The 22633-nt window shown below is 43.0% G+C and overlaps 1 protein-coding gene across 1 annotated transcript; it reads right to left on the reverse strand.

The window, feature by feature from the left end:
- Positions 1 to 375: 375 nt before the first annotated feature.
- Positions 376 to 22047, reverse strand: cax2 (cation/H+ exchanger protein 2). Its single transcript, XM_036976727.1, has 20 exons — positions 21825 to 22047; positions 16437 to 16610; positions 16171 to 16277; positions 12734 to 12842; positions 12437 to 12553; positions 10153 to 10214; positions 9592 to 9756; positions 7903 to 8094; positions 7563 to 7662; positions 7305 to 7446; positions 5474 to 5657; positions 5199 to 5298; positions 4899 to 5023; positions 2938 to 2975; positions 2679 to 2791; positions 2438 to 2583; positions 2171 to 2265; positions 1929 to 2007; positions 1441 to 1549; positions 376 to 1142 (listed from the first exon to the last, which is right to left on the reverse strand). The coding sequence occupies exons 1-20, from the start codon at positions 21874 to 21876 to the stop codon at positions 1069 to 1071; spliced, it is 2283 nt and encodes a 760-aa protein (XP_036832622.1). The 5' UTR covers positions 21877 to 22047; the 3' UTR covers positions 376 to 1068.
- Between the last annotated feature and the right edge of the window lie 586 nt (positions 22048 to 22633).

The raw sequence follows: 22633 nt of genomic DNA on the forward strand, positions 1-22633 counted from the left end.
AGTTCATAAGGAAACAAGTGAATTGAAATAAAAATCATTAGGCCCTAATCTATGGATTTAACATGACTGGGCAGGGGCACAACCCTTGGCCAGGCCTAGCCACTCCGTTTGACTTTTCCCCACAAAAGTGCTTTATTAATCTGATTTGTAAAAAAATACATTTTGTAATGCAGGAAAAAGTCCAACTTTGATAATTGTCATGCTTGGGTCGGGTGGATGACAGACTTTTGACAAGTGAAGTGGCTGACATTTAAAAGGTTCCATTAACCATAGTGATCTGGAAGTCTGGATAGGCCCTTTGACATTTTCAAATCCTTAAGGTCTTTCAGAATGATTTATCGTCAAATCAACTGTGGCTCGTTAAACACCCACACATTTGGCTATTAAATGTATTTATTCCTTTGCATTAAAATACTTTTAGCATTGACAAAATAAGTTTGACATCTTCTAAACACGTGTTAAATGTACAAAAATACCTTCTTTACAGAGGCTGCTGAAAACACCCTAGGGCTTTTCAAACAAGTACAAAAATAAAAACAAACCTAAGACAGGGAGAGAGGCCCAGTGTAAAGTTTACCAAACTGTACACCGACTAATCATTCCTCTTTGTCAGTTGAATGTTGTCCTCCAGTTTGCATAGCTTCTATTGAACATTCTCAGTGATGGTTTTAAAAGCAATAATATTAAACAGCAAGGTAGTACGGTACTAAGGTTTGGTTGGTGCGTAAAATCAGTCAATTCAGAGAAGTGGTTCTAAGAAAATATGTAGATTATGATTTGACAGAAACAGATGAGTGACTAAATGTAGCGTGGAACGGGAGGGTTACAGTATATATGTTGTTAGCTGGAGTTGTGAGACTGTGCGGACACTACAGTGTTCAACACTGAAATGTTTCACCAACTGTTAGAATTGTTTTTGAACCGCAGTCCAGAGAAATTTCTAGATGTTCTCTAGCAGTCTGCACACAACATTCAATTCCATAAATAACTTAACTAAGTAAAAAAAAACATATTGAATGCAACTTAGTCTGATATAAAAGTTAACAAGATGATGCTCAGATTAGTCCCTCAGCAGCCAGCTGGCGATGGAGCGAAGAAGTAGGATGCCAGGAGGATGAGGTAGACCACCACCAGAGCAGTGCCTGACCAGAGGAGAAAACTGTCCAATTAAACACTTAATCCACTAGAGGGCAGTTCTCTATCATGCTCAAATAATCAATATCCTACGATGACCGGCAACAGATGGACAAGGATGATTTGGTTGGATCAATGATCATTTCAACGTGTTAATTGATTACCTTAGCCTGTGTACAGTGTAGTTGACTGTTTCTGCATTGAACAACACTGTTGTTTACAATGCCACGTTGGCTGATGCAGAAACAGTCAGGCATACAGGTTGGGATGGATCGCTCTGAGGCAAACCCTCCAGTCACGCCTTACCTTGGAAGTAGTCCGATTTGCCATCCATGAAGATGTAGTTGACGAGGACCACGCTGAAGATGCTGGCCCACAGATGCAGGTCACAGAATATTAGCACAAAGCCCACATCCTGTCATAACACACACACACACAGGAAATGACTTGTCTGTTTTTACCATCAACATATTTATTTTCTATAGTCTACCATGGTATAACTATGGTCTTTGGGTGAGCTGACAAATCAAATGAAAAAAACATTTAAAAAATCCATCCATGAAAATTTAAGCAAAGCCAATTCAGAAAGGGAATCAAAGTGCCCGCCTTAGCTGACATCAGCTGAGAGTGCACCAATTAGATGCTACTTTAGTAACAATCACGCCTACCTTAGTTGGAGCTCCATTTAATCTGACCAGGTTCTGCTCCTGCTACATGGTGTTTCCTTTCTCAACTGGACTTATATTATTGATTAGTTATCTAGTGACAGGTACAGTCAAGGGGTAGTGTCTTACGTAGAAGGCGTTGAATAAAACAAGCAGGGGGATCTGGAGCATGCAGACCTGTACAGCGATGCAGCTGCCCACCTCCAGGCTGGGAAAAGCAACACAGAGGAACAGTCAGTCACTCCCCATCAAACACTTGTTTCAGTCAGATAATTCCTGCTAACCAACAGGTCACCATTGCAGTTTTTACCCCGTCAGATCATGTGGTTAGGAAAAACAACTGTTCATGACCTCTGTTAGTGAGGACCCACCTCAGACTGATGTTGTTCTGAAGGGCAAACTGGATCCCGTTGACAATCTCCGGGATCTCAGGTACCATGGCCAGCACGGTTACTCCTATGAAGTACTGATGAACAACGAGAGGGATAGTGAGGGTTGAGAGGAGAGGGAGCTATAGGGAGATCATCATGATGACAAGACAACCGTGTGTGGTGTGGTGTGGTGTGGTGTGGTGTGGTGTGTGTGTGTGTGTGTGTGTGTGTGTGTGTGTGTGTGTGTGTGTGGTGTGGTGTGTGTACCTGTGAGATATTGGGCTGACTCAGTATGGGCTGGATGTGTTCAGTGGTGACATCAGCGCAGGCTGACATCAGTAGAGTGGCTATGATGAGGATGGCCAGAGCTCTCCACCGAGACCAGTGGACAACTGCACCATGGTGGCCGGTCACTGCAGACACACATAAACACACAGTTATGGATGGCTGTTACTTATACAGTTTATAACTGTGTGTGTGTGTGTGTGTGTGTGTATTTTACCCTTACCATGTCCCTCGCCAACGTGAATGTCGTAGATGTGTGAGTGTGTCTTCAGTGTGAAGATTAAACCAATGATGTAAGCAACAGGCAGAAGGAAGGAGACCGTGTACACCAGTGGCCTGAGACACACACACAAATACACACACAAATAAAGATGAGTATCACAATTCTTTACAAAAGTATATATATATTTTAAATATTCACTAAGATCATCGAGTTACAAAAAAAGTACTAATAATTTGGAGCAGAACCTCTCAACACTCACTGGATGTGGCTGTGGAACAAGGTGTAGTTGTTCTCACTCTGTTGGTAAGATGACAATATATCATCAGGTGAAATACTCAGTGCCACACGACTGTCTGATACAGTACTATACAGAAGAGTGTTTCTGTTACTTTGCGAAATTACAGTTTGACTGTGTGTCTGTTGATGATTGAACGTTACAGTTTGACTGTGTGTCTGTTGATGATTGAACGTTACAGTTTGACTGTGTGTCTGTTGATTTACAGTTTGACTGTGTGTCTGTTGATGATTGAATGTTACAGTTTGACTGTGTGTCTGTTGATTTACAGTTTGACTGAGTGTCTGTTGATGATTGAACATTACAGTTTGACTGTGTGTCTGTTGATGATTGAACGTTAGTTTGACTGTGTGTCTGTTGATGATTGAACGTTACAGTTTGACTGTGTGTCTGTTGATTTACAGTTTGACTGTGTATCTGTTGATGATTGAATGTTACAGTTTGACTGTGTGTCTGTTGATGATTGAATGTTACAGTTTGACTGTGTGTCTGTTGATGATTGAACGTTACAGTTTGACTGTGTGTCTGTTGATGATTGAACGTTACAGTTTGACTGTGTCTGTTGATGATTGAACGTTACAGTTTGACTGTGTGTCTGTTGATGATTGAATGTTACAGTTTGACTGTGTGTCTGTTGATGATTGAATGTTACAGTTTGACTGTGTGTCTGTTGATGATTGAACGTTACAGTTTGACTGTGTGTCTGTTGATTTAGAGTTTGACTGTGTGTCTGTTGATGATTGAACATTACAGTTTGACTGTGTGTCTGTTGATGATTGAATGTTACATTGTGACTGTGTGTCTGTTGATTTACAGTTTGACTGTGTCTGTTGATGATTGAACGTTACAGTTTGACTGTGTCTGTTGATGATTGAATGTTACAGTTTGACTGTGTGTCTGTTGATGATTGAACGTTACAGTTTGACTGTGTGTCTGTTGATGATTGAATGTTACAGTTTGACTGTGTGTCTGTTGATGATTGAACATTACAGTTTGACTGTGTGTCTGTTGATGATTGAACATTAGTTTGACTGTGTGTCTGTTGATGATTGAATGTTACAGTTTGACTGTGTGTCTGTTGATTTACAGTTTGACTGTGTATCTGTTGATGATTGAACGTTACAGTTTGACTGTGTGTCTGTTGATGATTGAATGTTACAGTTTGACTGTGTGTCTGTTGATTTACAGTTTGACTGTGTCTGTTGATGATTGAATGTTACAGTTTGACTGTGTGTGTCTGTTGATCATTGAATGTTACAGTTTGACTGTGTGTCTGTTGATTTAGAGTTTGACTGTGTCTGTTGATGATTGAATGTTACAGTTTGACTGTGTGTCTGTTGATGATTGAATGTTACAGTTTGACTGAGTGTCTGTTGATGATTGAACATTACAGTTTGACTGTGTGTCTGTTGATGATTGAACATTACAGTTTGACTGTGTGTCTGTTGATGATTGAATGTTACAGTTTGACTGTGTGTCTGTTGATGATTGAATGTTACAGTTTGACTGTGTGTCTGTTGATGATTGAATGTTACAGTTTGACTGAGTGTTGGTTGATGATTGAATGTTACAGTTTGACTGTGTGTCTGTTGATGATTGAATGTTACAGTTTGACTGTGTGTCTGTTGATGATTGAATGTTACAGTTTGACTGTGTGTCTGTTGATGATTGAATGTTACATTGTGACTGTGTGTCTGTTGATTTACAGTTTGACTGTGTCTGTTGATGATTGAATGTTACAGTTTGACTGTGTGTCTGTTGATGATTGAATGTTACAGTTTGACTGTGTGTCTGTTGATGATTGAACGTTACATTTTGACTGTGTGTCTGTTGATTTACAGTTTGACTGTGTGTCTGTTGATGATTGAACGTAACAGTTTGACTGTGTGTCTGTTGATGATTGAGCATGACTAAGCATTACTGACCAGGTCGTAGTGACAGTTGCGGCAGGCGAAGGACCCGCTGGTGGTGTTGTCCCCTGTGGAATTGGTGCAGTTGTCACACACCAGGTTCCCATACGCCTTAGAGAACAGCGTGGGGGCAAACACACCTACAGAGACAGGATGAGGAGAGGGTAAGCCAGGGGAATAAAACATTTTTGAGGATATGTGGGTCTTGAGGGTCTTGGGTACGAGGTGAGAAGTGGTTTAGGGTTGAAGGTCTTGGATACGGGGTGAGGAGTAAGGACGAAGGGAGGAGTTGGTGGTGAGGAGGTCTGGACTCACCTCCCACAGAGATGAAGAGCAAGGCAGAACTGACCCCAGCTGAACGACTGTTAAACCTCTGCTCCCTGTGTCTCAGCCCTCCTATGATCATACAGATCCCCTAGAGAGGTAGGGTGAGCAGGAGTGGGTGGTTGGGGGAGGAGTAAGCAAAAAAGAGGAATAAGGAAAAAGAGACGTATTACATTTCTGTGTGTGTGTGTGTGTGTGTGTGTGTGTGTGTGTGTGTGTGTGTGTGTGTGTGTGTGTGTGTGTGTGTGTGTGTGAGAGAGACTCACAGGGATGAAGAGGATGCAGCCCAGCAGTGTGCCGGTGAGGGCAGATTTAACTATCTCCTGCAGACAGGCATTACCAGCGCGGTGACCCCTCAGCAGGGCCGTGATATAGAAGGTCATCTCTGTGATGGAGCCAAAGGTCGCATTCACCACCGCCCCCACCGCAAAGTTGCTCTGGGCAGAGATACTGCAGAAGGGATAAGGGACATTGTTCATATGACTTTGTTGTGGCCAATTGTTTTTATTCAGCTTTAAAATAAAGGGTAATACGAGTATTCCTAGTCATGTTTTGCTCCTCAAGTATACATGTACTGTATGCATGTTTATGGGAATATGTAGGGGAGAGTGGGGTAAGATGAGCCATTGTTTTTCATTCAGCATCAATCTGTCAAGGGAAATATAGTTCCCATTCTAACAAAGATATCTGTCAGGATGCTGTGTATCCCTGGAAATAAAGACAGAATTCATGTAAACATTACAGTCTTGAAAACATAGCTTGTCCAAAAAAAGTTGTCTCTTGGCACAATTTACCCCGGGTTTTGCTAGCTACACATTTCTGTACCGATTGAAATATTATCACTGCCTTTTTGAAACCATGTATATCCTCATTTCCCAAACACCATTAAACACAATCAAAGTAGCTTTTTTGTCTTTGAATCATTTTTAACCCAATGAGTCCCACTGTAACACCAGCGTGTTTTAGACTTCTATCCCCTTTTAAACATAGTGTGTATGCGCTACATACATACTTATGGGTTGTACCATTGGATCAATCAATTTCTTCTGCATCCGTAGATACCGACCATTAATGGGGGCTGAGCAAGACCGGGCCTGGGTCTTTTTACAAAAACGTCTGTAGAGTGAATGGTTTGAGCTACAAAGCATTAAAAGCGAACCATGAAAAGCTGAGACTCTCACAAACAGGTAACATGTTTTGCTCACAAGAGTCGTTAGAAGGTGAGGGGTTCTTCTACATAGAAGATCACAGGAAATCCCAGGACACATATACTGTAATAAGCTCACATAGTTGCTGTCACAAACTCCACAGAGATGTCACGGACTAGTTGTATATTCATTTCCAAGGGAGCAAACAATTGCTGTACTTACAGCACTCATTTGTCAATATAACTCACGACTGCAACTGTTTAATATCAAATTGTGTTGTGTTCTACTTGTAGTCCTGGTTGTCCTGAAAAGACAATTGTAAAACACTTCACTGTGAGGATAAATATAAGAGCTGGACATGCAGCTGATTGAAAGTTAGATACATGAAAAGACCATTTTTGCTGGGGTCTCAGGACTGATATGGTTGTTAAGCATCTTTTAACACAGGCTTAACACTTAACACGTTGTACTTTTTTAAACACTTTTAACACAGGCCCTGTTGTTACCTCATATCCCAGTGATAATGACTTACATTACACCTGGGAAGAAAACTCTTACATTGGCTCAACTTACCCCAAGGCAAACATTTTTACTATTAGCCCACACAGCTACAGGGTTGTACTTTCATGCTAGGTTTAGGACCTCATATTGACGCTTAAAGAGACCCCAACTGATGTATAGAACAATCTTTACTTTTGTTTATATACAAGCATCACGAAACCTCAACACAATAAATTCATTTGACTTGGTGAAAATCTGTTTCTTTTGGACACAACTGTTTACCACTTTTTCCATGTGGTTTCTTCCTTCACAGACTCCATGAAATGATGACTTCTTCCCAAATATTATGGTCAAATTGTTCATTTTGTGTATGGTTTCCAAGAAACAAGGGTGGCTCAACATACCCCACTCTCCCCTACAGTATTTGTGCGTGAGTGCGTGTGCTGACCTGGCGATGCCCATGCCGATGTAGTAGGACAGAGGAATGATGGAGCCGACTGCTGTGGCAAACTTGACCTCAGAGCTGGCAAACTGGTTTCCTTTATCTACATAGCCAATCACCAGGGACACTATCACCAGGGGAAGGAGGTCTGATGAAGGGACTAAGGAATTCAACATGTAAAATGTAAATCAAATGACTGGTCCAAAAACAACCCCGGCCTAGTCCTTTTGGCCCCAACACTATAGGCCTTGTGATAAAGGATACTGACAGCAAACACATTGATACCATCCACAGTGTATTTGTAGTAATACCAGTTGACCGCGTGGTAGCAGCACAGCAGCGCTCGAGTCTCACAACCCTGAGGCTGGAAGTCATACAGGATATTACAGTTAGTAATAATACAAGGCTTCTTTACTGAGAACTAATCCAGACAATCTTATTCATTTTATCAGCTGCTCACCAAGGCCTTAGATTTTCTAAAACAGGTGTGTTACAGCAGGGTTGGAACAAAAGCCTGCATAGCCAGCTCCCAAGGAGGAGATCTGGCTATACCTGGCTTAAATGCTTAAATTATCAGCGCCCTGTCTGCCTGCCCTGCCCCTACCTTCCTCTTTGAGCAGGTGGAGACCGAGAGGTTCTCAGGGGGCATGAGGAGGATGGAGGCCAGGGTCCGGGCATTCATCTTGGCCACGGGAATGGTGAACACCAGCAGCCAGGAGATCAGGCAGGCCAGGGAGTGAACCACAGCCAGCAAAGGATAACCCAACAGCAGCCACACATACGTGCTCACACGGTGCTACATAGGATAGAGGAGACAGATAGAAGGTATACATCACACGGTGCTACATAGGATAGAGGAGATAGATAGAAGGTATACATCACACAGTGCTACATAGGATAGAGGAGACAGATAGAAGGTATACATCACACCGTGCTACATAGGATAGAGGAGACAGATAGAAGGTATTCATCACACAGTGCTACATAGGATAGAGGAGACAGATAGAAGGTATACATCACACAGTGCTACATGGGATAGAGGAGACAGATAGAAGGTATACATCACACGGTGCTACATAGAATAGAGGAGACAGATAGAAGGTATACATCACACGGTGCTACATAGGATAGAGGAGACAGATAGAAGGTATACATCACACGGTGCTACATAGGATAGAGGAGACAGATAGAAGGTATACATCACACGGTGCTACATAGGATAGAGGAGACAGATAGAAGGTATACATCACACGGAGTGGCTGCAGATCCAACCTTTCTGGGCACCTCTTCCCGACAGCTAAAGGTCTCGAAACTTCTGCGCATGACACTCTACTTTACGCACAGTCTCTGCTCTACTCGTAGATAACAGGCTACTCATGGCGAATGGTGCTCGTTTAATAAAGTTAAATCAAAGCTGAGTCAATGTCTGCAATATCACATAATGATAGCATTCTACATAACAGAGCCGAATATAGTAGCATAGTATAAAGTTACTCTAAGACAAAAAAACACCACCTCAATCCTTATGAGATTTTAGGATGATTGTGTGAAGGGTTGAAATGTTCTCATGTGGCCAAAACTCAACAGCGCACGCCACCAGGCAAAATACGTGCTTTGTTTGAAACTAAACACAGATAGGCTATGCTACTGTATACAGGTGCTGCATGGACGTTTCACCAGTAAAACTTGAATGATTATCATTCACAATTGACAGTGGGAAATGTGAAGGGAGGGTGACCACAAAACAATGTGTGCGTAAAGAAAAAGTAAACAAACATGAAAGGTACAGCAGAAAGGTACAGCAGAAAGGTACAGCAGAAATGTACAGCAGAAAGGTACAGCAGAAAGGTACAGCAGAAAGGTACAGCAGAAAGGTACAGCAGAAAGGTACAGCAGAAAGGTACAGCAGAAAGGTACAGCAGAAATGTACAGCAGAAAGGTACAGCAGAAAGGTACAGCAGAAAGGTACAGCAAGCTCATTGACGACTACAAGAAGCGTTTGTCTCCGCAGTTATCTTGGCCAAAGGCTGCGCCACCAAGTACTAGCGCCGGCGTGCCAATACTATTGTCCATGCCATTTGTCTTTATTTTCTAAATCAAATGTGTAAACTTAAGTTCAGAAAAATAAAACTGGTTCTGTAATGTTGAAAATCCAATAACAAGGTGTGGTGATCAAAAGTTCGTTGTATTGTATTTTAGTAGATATTGGGAATTATTTAAGAAAAGTGCATGGGTGTCAACATATTTGTCCGCAACTGTATACAAGCCCCCGCATCACACATCAGACTCTTACCCAGTAGGGCTTGTGCTGTGGTGGCCCCTGTAGCAGGTCTGGAATGGGCTCTTCAGTGGGTGATGGCAGGAGGATGGGAGAAGTGTCCTCATTGTCCTCCACATCCTCTGGGATGGCCTCACAGTGGGGGAACCTACCACAGCACCTCTCTACACCTCCTCCCAACTAGAGGGGGAACACAAGAGAGTTTAGCCCAGACACAACATTCATTCTCTTAGAGGACATTATCCGTCTGTCTGTCTAATCTTTGCCCTATAAGTCATCACATGTTCAACAATGTTCAACAATCTAGCTGTATTCTAGCTATATATTCTAGCTATTTTATATGCGATAACATAGACCTTTAAGTCTACATGATTGTTGTGGACATTTGCCTTTAATGGCTTGTGGTGGGGAAAGGAAACAGGGACTTCTGCTACACAGCCACCACAGACAAACAGACAGGAAGTGAAGACAGGAGCTGAAACAGATGTGGTGTATCTTAACAGTTTTAACTGACTTCCTCTAAACTGATCTTTTCCAGTGGAAGCAACGTGATGGACAAAACACATATTACTGTACCTCCTGTATGGACTTCCCAAATGGCCATAAGAAATACCAAGACAACTTCCAGCACATCTTCCCTAAAAGCAGAGAGAGCGAGAGAGACCCAATCATTTCTAAAGGAATCATATGTTAGGATGGCAGTATGTGATAATCCCACCCTCCACAAAATACAAAGGTTTCATCTCAGATTGGAGTCCACCAATTCAATTGATAATCGAAAATTGATTATCGAAAATAATGACGCCGGAGGGGATGGCTGCCGTTTTATGATTCCCTAACCAACTGTGCTGTTGTGTGTGCTTTTTCGCGTTATTTGTAACTTATTTTGTACATAATGTTTCTGCCACCGTGTCTTATGACTGAAAAGAGCTTCTAGTTATCAGGACAGTGATTACTCTCCCAATACTGGAGGAATACTTTTTCTTTGATGAGTCGGACGGGAAGGATTTACTTCAGACGTACAATCATTGGATAATAAAATATACGAGCTATGAGCACCTACATCCTACCAACGGAACATAAAAAACTGTAATATCTTATGATTCACCAAGTTCTGGCTGAACGACGACATGAATAACAGCTGGCGGGTTGTAAGCTTTTTCGGCAGGATAGAACAATGGCCTCTGGTAAGACAAGGGGTGGGGGTCTATGTGTATTTGGAAACAACAGCTGGTGCACGAAATCTAAGGCCACAAAGGGAAGCACAGCCGTGAGCTGCCCAGTGGCACGAGCCAACGAGACGAGCTAAATTACTTAAAATAACACTGAAACATGTATGAGAGCATCAGCTGTTCTGGACGACTGTGTGATCACACTCTCCGATGTGAGTAAGACCTTTAAACAGGTCAACATTCACAAGGCCACAGGGCCAGATGGATTACCAGGACGTGTACTCCGAGCATGTGCTGACCAGCTGGCAAGTGTCTTCACTGACATTTTACACCTAATACCAACATACCTAATACCAACATGTTTCAAGCAGACTCCCATAGTGCCTGTGCCCAAGAACACTAAGGTAACCTACCTAAATGACTACCAACCCGTGGTGACTACCAACCCCCCCAGGTGGTAAGGGTAGGTAACAACACATCCGCCACGCTGATCCTCAACATGGGGGCCGCTGAGGGGTGTGTGCTCAGTCCACTCCTGTACTTCCATGACTGCATGGCCAGGCACGACTCCAACACTATCATCAAGTTTGCCGATGACACAACAGTGGTGACTACCAACCCCCCCAGGTGGTAAGGGTAGGTAACAACACAAGCCTGATCACCGACAATGATGAGACAGCCTACAGGGAGGAGGTCAGAGACCTGGCCGTGTGCTACCAGGACAACAACCTCTCCCTCAACGTGATCAAGACAAAGGAGATGATTGTGGACTACAGGAAAAGGAGGACTGAGCATGCCCCCATTCTCATCGAAGGGGCTGTAGTGGTGCAGGTTAAGAGCTTCAAATTCCTTGGTGTCCATATTACCAACAAACAATCATGGTCCAAACACACTAAGACAGTCGTGAATAGGGCACGACAAAGCCTATTCTCCCTCAGCAGACTGAAAATATTTGGCATGGGTCTTTAGATCCTCAAAAGGTTCTACAGCTACATCATCGAGAGCATCCTGACTGGTTGCATCACTGCCTGGTATGGCAACTGCTCAGCCATCCACGGCAAGGCACTACAGAGGGTAGTGCGTACGAACGACCCAGTACATCACCGGGGGCAAGCTTCCTGCCATCCAAGACCTCTATACCAGGCGGTGTCAGAGGAAGGCCCTAAAAATGGTCAACGACTCCAGCCACCCTAGTCATAGACTGTTGTCTCTGCTACCGCACGGCAAGCAGTACCGCAGCGCCAAGTCTAGGTCCAAAAGGCTCATTAACAGCTTCTACCCCCCAAGCCATAAGACTCCTGAACAGCTAATCAAAGGGCTACGCTGCTGCTACTCTCTGTTTATTATCTAGGCATAGTCATTTTTAACTCTACCTACATGTACATATTACCACAATTACCTCGACTAGCCGGTGCCCCTCCACATTGACTCTGTACCTGTACCCCCTGTATATAGCCTCGCTGTTGTCATTTTACTACTGCTGTTTAATTATTTGTTACTTTTATTTTCTATTTTTTGAACTTATCTATTTTTTTCTTAAAACTTATTAAAACATTGTTGGCTAAGGTCTTGTAAGTAAGCCTTTCACTGTAAGGTCTACACCTGTTGTATTCGGCGCATGTGACAAATCAAATTTGATAACACAGTACTGCCAAAGGATAGACAGTACTGCCAATGGAGATCCATACCATATGGTACTCCAATGATGGTGATGAACATCAGTATGCTGACCAGGAGGTAGGCCAGAGACACCCACCAGCCAAACAACAACACATACACCACATTTCCACAGGTGATCAGATGACCTAACATCAGAGACACAGACAGAGAGAAATTAGTGATGACGACATGTAGTCCTATTCACAGCAAGCCATGATTGAGGACTTTGGGGTTTGTACCGAGTATCACAGTGACATCTGTAGAGTTGACTACTTTTCCTCCTTACAAGCACAAATACACAAAAAAAAAACCACACAAACACTCACCTGTGTGTGGTTTGATGGCGTTGAGCTCTGAATAGAGCTCCTTGACCACATCCGACCTGTCCTCAAAGGGACGCTCCGTCACATGACTCTTCCACTTCCTAAATCCAAACTAAAACACGCGCACACACACAGCGAGAGAGTAAAAGTGCACATATGATTTAGACAGTTCATTTGAACCTGTACTGTACAAAACATACTTCCTAACTTCAGATTTAGTGAATATTTGTTTTCATTTCAACAACTCTACTTGTGATGTGCTAGACACCCTGCGTACAGTGGCAAATCAGCAGTTAAAACAATGACAAAGCCTTCTCCCCAACACTATTTCAGTAAAACAATGACAAAGCCTTCTCCCCAACACTATTTCAGTAAAACAATGACAAAGCCTTCTCCCCACCACTCTTTCAGTTAAAACAATGACAAAGCTTCTCCCCACCACTATTTCAGTAAAACAATGACAAAGCCTTCTCCCCACCACTCTTTCAGTTAAAACAATGACAAAGCCTTCTCCCCACCACTATTTCAGTTAAAACAATGACAAAGCCTTCTCCCCACCACTATTTCAGTTAAAACAATGACAAAGCCTTCTCCCCACCACTATTTCAGTTAAAACAATGACAAAGCCTTCTCCCCACCACTATTTCAGTTAAAACAATGACAAAGCTTCTCCCCACCACTATTTCAGTTAAAACAATGACAAAGCCTTCTCCCCACCACTATTTCAGTAAAAAGCGGGGGATAAGGCTGGAGAAATGTAACAACTCTCAATTTCAACGACAGAGCTATGGATGCAAGGAATGACCATGATATCAAAATGATAGTTTTAACCATGTTAACATTTTACAGCAGTGGGCTAAATCAGGGTCACAGAGTGTTTCTTGGTAGTCTTAAACAAATCTACTTTGAAACAAACGTATACGCCTCACACACAAGGTCATGGGCTTAAAAAAGACACCTGTACAATGTCAGATATAGAGTTTAAATGAGTTTAAATGTTGAGTTTGCGTCCCAATATTGCACTTTATATACAGTGCCTTCGGAAAGTATTCAGACCCCTAAACTTTTTTCACATTTTGTTACGTTACAGACTTATTCTAAAATTGATTAAATCGTTTTTTTCCCCATCAATCTACACCCAATACCCCATAATGACAAAGCAAAAACAGGATTTTAGAAATTTTGGCAAATTCTTCAAAACAAAAAAAATAAACAAAAAAATTAACTTGGCCGGGTACGAGCCCGGGCTGCGTAGAGATGTCCTTGTCCCATCGCACTCTAGCAACTCCTGTGGCGAGCCGGGCACATGCACACTGACATGGTCGCCAGATGTATGGTGTTTCCTCCGACACATTGATGTGGCTGGCTTCTGGGTTAAGCAAGCAGTGTGTCAAGAAGCAGTGCGGCTTGGCAGGGTCGTGCTTCAGAGGACGCATGGCTCTTGACCGTACGAGAGTTGGAGCGATGGGACAAGACTGTAACTACCAATTGGATATCATAAAATTGGGGAGAAAAAGGAGAAAAACATAAATAAAAATAAACAACAAAAAAATCCTTAATTATCACATTTACATAAGTATTCAGACCCTTTACTAAGTACATTGTTGAAGCACCTTTGGCAGCGATTACAACCTCGAGTCTTCTTGGGTATGACGCTACAAGCTTGACACACCTGTATTTGGGGAGTTTCTCCCATTCTTCTCTGCAGATCCTCTCAAGCTCTGTCAGGTTGGATGGGGAGCGTCGCTGCGCTGCTATTTTCAGGGCTCTGGATGGGCCATGCAAGGACATTTAGTCCTGAAGCAACTCCTGCATTTTCCTGGCTGTGTGCTAAACTTCGATAAACTTTGCCCCAGTCTGAGGTCATGAGCGGTCTGGAGCAGGTTTTTATTGTGGATCTTTCGGTACTTTGCTCCGTTCATCTTTCCCTCGATCCTGACTAGTCTCCCAGTCCGTGCCTGTGAAAAACATACCCATAGCATGATGCTGCCACCACCATGCTTTACCGTTTGGATGGTGCCAGGTTTCCTCCAGACGTGACGCTTGGCATTCAGGCTAAAGAGTTCAAGCTTGGTTTCATTAGACCAGAGAATCTTGTTTCTCATGGTATGAGAGTCTTTAGGTGCCTTTTGGCAAACTCCAAGCAGGCTGTCATGTGCCTTTTATTGAGGAGTGGCTTCTGTCTGGCCACTCTACCATAAAGGCCTGATTGGTGGAGTGCGGCAGAGATGGATGTCCTTCTGGAAGGTTCTCCCATCTCCACAGAGGAACTCTGGAGGCTCAGTCAGAGTGACCATCGGGTTCTTGGTCACCTCCCTGACCAAGGCCCTTCTTCCCCAAGATTGCTCACTTTGGCCCGGCGGCCAGTTCTAGGAAGAGTGTTGGTGGTTCCAAACTTCACCCATTTAAGAATGATGGAGGCCACTGTGTTTTTGGGGCCCTTCAATGCTGCAGACATTTTTGGTACACTTCCACAGATCTGTGCCTCGACACAATCCTGTCTCGGAGCTCTACGGACAATTCCTTTGACCTCGTGGCTTGGTTTTTGCTCTGACATGCACTGTCAACTGTGGGACCTTATATAGACAGGTGTGTGCCTTTCCAATCATGTCCAATCAATTGAATTTACCACAGGTGGACTCCAAACAAGTTGTAGAAACATCTCAAGGATGATCAATGGAAACAGGATGCACTTGAGCTCAATTGCAAGTCTCATAACAAAGGGTCTGAAATCTTATGTAAGTAAGGTATTTCATTTTTTCAAACTCCATTTTAGAATTAGGCTGTAACGCAACAAAACGTGGAAAAAGTCAAGGGGTCTGAATACTTTCCGAATGCACCATATATGAATCCAGCTGCCACTGTATTGAAGCCAATGGACACAGTTTATTATAGTGCACTATGCTTTATTACCGGTGACAGGTTCAGTACACTACATTCTGTATGCATTTTCTTAAGTCTTGTGGATCAATGCACTGCTCTATTTTAGTTTATAAAGCCCCCGTACAAACTTCTGCCATGCCTTACATCACTGTTAAATTACAGATATACGAGTCACCAGACCGGATCACAGGGATGGTCAACTCTGGAGATCCTTTTGGTCAGCATTGAGTTAGGTAGATCCGCGTTTAGTTCATTTTGCACCTTGTGGAATGATCTCTAGAATTCTACAAAGTTGGATGTTTTGGTGTCGCTAGGACATTTCAGACAATTGGTTGATTACTTTTTGACTGAGGAATGTGTTTGTTTTTCAGGATCGTGTTTTGTTAGTGACTTTTCTTAAATTCCTTGTAAAAATGTGTATGTTTTGATTGTGTTGAAATTGTAAGTATTGTGAATTTGTATGATTGTGTGCAGGGCTGCATCCCTGGGATGGATCAAAATATTTCATTCATCTGCAATGTTGTTGATTCTGCTTCATATACTATACTGTACTATACCCTGTAGTTGTTGGCTAGTTTGTTGGCCTCCACTTCGTTCTCTGCTCTGATAGTGGTCTTGTTGGTGGCGTCCTCCCATACATCCTCAGAGGCATGGGCGCTGAGTCCTGAAGGGTGAGATGTATTCAATCATGTTACAATCGAACTCTATTGAGGTTAATAATAACAACCAAAAGTTTATCTCTGGCCCGGTTCCATTTCAACCCTTACCGCCCTCTCTTCTCCTAGTGCTATAGTACCAAAATGTGACTGGACCTTGTACTCACGTGTGTGTGTGGACGGACATTTTGGCGTGTAGACACCTGGTCCGGGGAGGAGGGAGGGGGAAAGCGAGGGGGTGCAGGCATCCCTCAGCTCGGAGTGCAGGCTGGCCACACACAGCCGATCACACATTGGCCCGTGGAGGTGCCCCCCCCGGTGATCTTGGTCCCATGGAGAATCTGCAGGGAGTGGACGAGGGGAGGAGATGTAGCAATGGCACAAGAGGTTCTGGCCATGACCCAAAGTGTTTGGTAAACACTGGTCTAGCGTGTGGTGTCCTGGTGGAACTTGAGAGACATGTTAAGACCGTAGGTCAGAGACAATGACCCTGTACTTCATGTCTGGAAGAGGAGGAGAGGCATGACAGACATACACAGCCAGACAGACATACACAGTCAGACAGATGGGCACAGACAGACATAAGCTGGGCTTGTTCACGGAGACAAAACTCTGCCTGAAACAAGACAGGCGTGCCTGCCTGGTCGGTTATTTTCAGAATGTGCTTGATGGTGGCAAATAAACTTTATGACCCAATATATTACACTATTTATTTAACCTTTATTCATCCAGGTAAGCAGTCATGCAATGCACTTAGGCCAAAGTGTGATCTAATGTTCCCCTGACTTGTTTTTCTGTACCAAGGCTTCTCATAGTCACAGTAGGCCTGCAGTAACACCTGCTAAACTGTGTACATGACCAATAACCTTTGATTTTAGTAAAATACAGAAGGATTAGTATCACTTCCCTTTACCAGTATAAATACAAACGATGTTCTTGAACTTCCCCATCTTTCTGCCTAAATGTCTTCAATGTCCCTTAAGGTCATACAGTTTCAACTGCATGTTACAAACATTTAATGATTCCTGTAACCAGACGAGGTAGACAGACGTTATCCAATGTTGGTACTAGCAGGCCGCCAGCCACAAACAGGGGCAGTTCCTGTCCTTAACACTGAAACATCAAACTTGTGAGACGTGTCTTACTGGTAATCGGTTCTTACAGCACCCACTACCATTCAGTGACATTATTTGTCCATGGGGAAAAAGAGCTACTTCGTAAACACAGCACTGCCTGTTAGACTAAAATGAGTAGTAACCCTGAATAAGACCTAACCACACACTGACCAAAAAGTTATTTAGTTGGCATTTACGCATGTCCCCATTACCAGTAAAACATCATCAAAACCTATTTCTTTCACTTACTTGCTGTGCTGTTTCGTTGTTCATTTGTTCAGTTTCATCCAGGATTTCATCATACATGTCAAGCAGTGAAGTTTCAGCTCTGTCTGTCCGTGGCCGCTCTTCCTCGATGCCCACTGTCACTGTGTCCGTTTACATCTTGTCCAGCTGTGTCTGTAACATTTCACGTAAACCCTGTTTCTTGTCTGCATCGAAGTAGCGGGTCTGGTACCTAGCATCGAGCTAGGTGGCGACACAGTAAAGTGGCTCAGAGAGAATGCCACCAAATCACTTGTTCACAGCCTCTTGTAGAGTACTTTTGTAAGTTTTAACCCCATGGTCTGTGTTGGCAGTTTTGTTGAGCAGGTGTTTCAATGCCATGACAGAGGGTTTCACGTCTGCTACAGACACAGTTGATGAGCTTATTTCTCAGGTCAGTTGTTTGAATGGAGCGAGGAGTGTGTTCATGTTTCCATGTTTCAAACATGTTCTCAAATGCCATTGAAATGGATGCAGCGGTATGAGAAACGGCACATTCTTGAGCATGCAATACGGCTTTCCTCAGTACGAAATCCTCATCGACCCACTGTGCTGTCAGACTCAGCATGCTCATGAGGCTGACATTGCTGGTCCAAATGTCAGTTGTGAAGCTAATAGCAGTGATGCCCATAGCAAGTAGCTCATGTGCGTTTCAACAATACTGTGTAACTCCGGTAGTGCAACATCTGAAAAATTGTGCCTACTTGGTAGTGTGTACCGAGGCTCGAGGTGCTCGGCCAGTCGGCGAAAGCCAACATCATCCACAACAGAGAATGGTTGATTGTCAAGGGCAATGAATTTCATTATCTTGGCGTTAATGAATTTCGCCCGAGTTGTCTCGCTGAAATATTCTTACTCTTTCAAATGACTGCTGGACTTCAACTTGTTTAGTTCTTGGAAGTGTGCGCTTAGTATTTTTATGTTTTTGTTCTGTGTAGTGCTGTATTTTTCAAGGCGTGGTTACGTCATCTACCTATGTTATATAGGTATGCACGTCATCTACCTACGTTATATAGGTATGTACCTCATCTACCTACGTTATATAGGTATGCACGTAATCTACCTACATTATATAGGTATGCACGTCATCTACCTACGTTATATAGGTATGTACCTCATCTACCTACGTTATATAGGTATGCACGTCATCTACCTACGTTATATAGGTACGCACGTCATCTACCTACGTTATATAGGTATGTACCTCATCTACCTACGTTATATAGGTATGCACGTCATCTACCTATGTTATATAGGTATGCACGTCATCTACCTACGTTATATAGGTATTTACCTCATCTACCTACGTTATATAGGTATGCACGTCATCTACCTATGTTATATAGGTATGCACGTCATCTACCTACGTTATATAGGTATGTACCTCATCTACCTACGTTATATAGGTATGCACGTCATCTACCTACGTTATATAGGTACGCACGTCATCTACCTACGTTATATAGGTATGCACGTCAGTTTGACATCGGTTTTGCACATCGGAGTTAAACTAGACATCAATCCGATGCCGATGTTGGCATTTTTAGCTAATATCGGTCAATTCAGATATGCTTACCGATATATCTTGCATCCCTAGCGCGTAGTGTGTAAAAATCTTCTGTCCTCGGTTGCAACACTCACTGCCGGGTTTCAAACTGCCCCTGGAAGCAATGTCAGCACAATAACTGTTTGTCAGGAGAATCATGAAATGGGTTTCCATGGCTGAGCAGCTGCACATGGCTGGAGTGGTATAAAGCTTGCCACCATTGGACTCTGGAGCATTGGAAATGCATTCTCTGGAGTGATGAATCCCGCGTCGCCATCTGGCAGTCCGACGGATGGCAGGAGAACTATACCTACCCCAATGCATAGTGCCAACTGTAAAAGTTTGGTGGAGGAGGAATAACGGTCTGGGGCTGTTTTTCATGGTTCGGGCATCTCAGTGCTAGAGGCGTCACTCACTACAGACACCCAGGCTGAATCACAACCAGCCGTGATTGGGAGTTCCATAGGGCGGCGCACAATTGGCTCAGCGTCGTCCGGGTTTGGCCGGGGTAGGCCGTTATTATAAATAAGAATTTGTTCATAACTGACTTGCCTAGTTATAATTTTTCACTTTAGTTTATTTGGTAAATATTTTCTTAATTCTTTCTTGAACTGCACTGTTAGTTAAGGGCTTGTAAGTAAGCATTTCACGGTAAGCTCTACACATGTTGTATTCGGCGCATGTGACAAATAAAGTTGAATTTGATTCTAGACAATTCTGTGCTTCCAACCTTGTGGCAAGAGTTTGGGGAAGGCACTTTCCTGTTTCAGCATGACAATGCCCTCATGCACAAAGCGAGGTCCATACAGAAATGGTTTGTCGAGATTGGTGTGGAAGAACTTGACTGGCCTGCACAAAGCCCTGACCTCAACCCCATCTAACACCTTTGGGATGAATTGGAACGCAGACTGTGAGTCAGCCCTAATCTCCCAAGATTAATGCTCTTGTGGCTGAGATGTTCGACAAGCAGGTGTCCACATACTTTTGGTCATGAAGTGTATGTATCCAATGGACTCATCCTACAAAGTAGGCTATGTCTTTGATCGGATACTTTCTAAATGCATCCTTCTGTCCTCCCTTCCTCCAATCACTGATATGACCACATAACTAGAATTAGATTCTATTCCTATGGATATGACTGGGGATGATTGGGTAAAAGGTCAAAATTGGGGTTGAGGAAAAGCAAAAAGTCCACAATGTTATCACCTATCTAGTTAAGTAAAAAAAAAAAAAAAAAAAACTGTATTGTAGCTCAATCCAAAGGGGAGCAGCATAATGAATTCTAAAATTCTGAGCAGGACATTTGACACAAGGGAAAAAATCCTGCGTGACAGGTGTGCGAGCATATGTTGGTGACGGTGTTATAATACTACTGTTTTGTCGGGACTGATGGTCTGTTTATCTTTTTATGGTTGTCGTTATATGGAGTAGGCCTACAGCTCTATCTAGTTGTCCTATCAGGGACAACAGTTTGGTGACAATTAGCATTTTAAATCTAACCCTTTTCCTAACCTTAACCTAATTCTCCTAACTTGCCATGTTAATTCTCCTAACTTGCTGTGTTGTTAGTTCTACTAATTTGCTACGTTAACTCCCCTAACCTGCTATGTTAGTTCTAACCAGCTATGTAAACAAACCGTCAGTCCCTACAAACCATCTGTATCACCACACCTGTTGCTAGCCCAAAGGCCGGCAGATGGTGATATTGAGTCATTTACATTTTACAGTCTGCATTGTATGCAGCAGGCAATAAACCCGTATCCCAGTGGACCGGTTCTTCCTCCATTCGGTCTGCAAAGGCATCGATTTCCACCGTAACTATATTTAATGGCAAGAAGGCTGGCGAAAAAACGGGAAAAAATATGCGTACTTTCTTTATGAAACACGATGTTCCACCACCATGCTAAAGTGGCTAATGCCTGCAAACACTTATCCCAGATGTTGCATATCCCATGCCGCCATCTGTTTGCAGCCATCTGTTGTTTACCGCTAGTTGAACGAAGGACGCGACATCAGGAAGTATCATTAGCATGGGGTTGGAAATGGTGTTTCGTAAAGAAAGTATGCATATTTTCAACAACAAAAATACCTTCTCTCCATTAAATCTAGTTCATGAGGAAATCAACGCATTTGCAGCCATAATGGAGAACGTTGTAGGTAAGAACCGCTCCAAGGGGGATACCAGTGTATTGCTGGCTGCATTCAACGCCTTTTGATGGTAAAATGAAACCAGATCAATATCGCCATCTGCCGTTTTTGGCCTAACCTGTAGTGTATTCCGTGTGATCATACGTCACAGGTTTATTCTCAGATTTTGATTTAAGTGACCACGACAATAATATATTCATTCAGTAGTAACACAGTCATTATCGAAAAAGGATAGGCAATGCACCTGTCTTTTCCCTTTGTTCAATTTCTTGAAATTACACTGTAGCCTAATGTGCATGTATTAACATGTAGGTATTATTTCGCGGTAGGATTATTTATTATATGACAGATTTTTTTTAAAGCACATCGACGATACGAAGTATATGGCTGGTGTGTTAGTTTACATAGCCTAAAAAAAAGTTTAGCATCGCACAACACTAACGTTAGCTACATCAGTAATAGGCTATTTAGCTCGGCCTCACCTTGACTGTCGATGGTTGATCTCCGCCGTCGACTCTCTGTGTCTGTTGACATGTGTGGGCTGGAGAGAGACAAATCAGTCTCTCAGTCAGTTATAGTAATGGGTTCCATCACGCGCTTCTTGCTCAACCTTGTCGTATGACGGCAGAGAGTTCTGCGCTCACGGATTAGGCAACATGGAATTATGGGAAGCGTAGTGATTACTGCACTATATGGGCTGTGTTGTAGGCTAGGCATGTAGACCTTTACTGGGAAGGTTTTCCTATTCATTTGCCATTCCTCGTAATACAGTTTGAGTGGGCATATGCCTGCCTATCTCTTGGTCGCTCGTCGGGCTGTCGTGTGCATCCTTTACACGTTTACAAAAGAAGACGTGCCGCAATCTCCACTCTTGTGAATACTGAACTGAAAATGAGCATCGCATGATCATAGAGAGAAAGCGTTTGTGTGTAAGTGTGTGCGTGCGTGCTCTCAGTGTCCGTGAACTTCTCAAAACCTTTCACCAGAGGAAGTCTCAAAGACAGCCTATGCTTGCATTTGACAGCCTGTGAGGCCTTGTACCCATCCGTTTAGTCATGTTGTGGTGTCTGTTTGGCACTGTGAGACAAGTGAGATGCACAACAATAACCACCTATATTTGATATGTACACTACATGAAATGTAGATTCTGATCCATTTACAGTGCATTCAGAAAGTATTCACACCCTTTACTTATTCCACATGTGGTTGTGTTACAAACTGGGATTACAATTGATAAAAAAATTATAACATTTGAACAAAATGAATGAAAAATACATAAGTCAACCCTGAG

This window comes from Oncorhynchus mykiss, chromosome 1, assembly GCF_013265735.2.
Source record: "Oncorhynchus mykiss isolate Arlee chromosome 1, USDA_OmykA_1.1, whole genome shotgun sequence".
Taxonomy (NCBI): domain Eukaryota; kingdom Metazoa; phylum Chordata; class Actinopteri; order Salmoniformes; family Salmonidae; genus Oncorhynchus; species Oncorhynchus mykiss.

Excerpts from the sequence above, each read along its gene's own strand:
- cax2 (XM_036976727.1), bottom strand. The coding sequence starts at position 21,876 with ATGTCAACAGACACAGAGAGTCGACGGCGGAGATCAACCATCGACAGT. Across the intron at positions 2,584-2,678 it reads TCACGTTGGCGAGGGACATG|TGACCGGCCACCATGGTGCA; the intron begins GTAAGGGTAAAA and ends GTGTGTCTGCAG. Across the intron at positions 2,008-2,170 it reads CAGAACAACATCAGTCTGAG|CCTGGAGGTGGGCAGCTGCA; the intron begins GTGGGTCCTCAC and ends TGCTTTTCCCAG.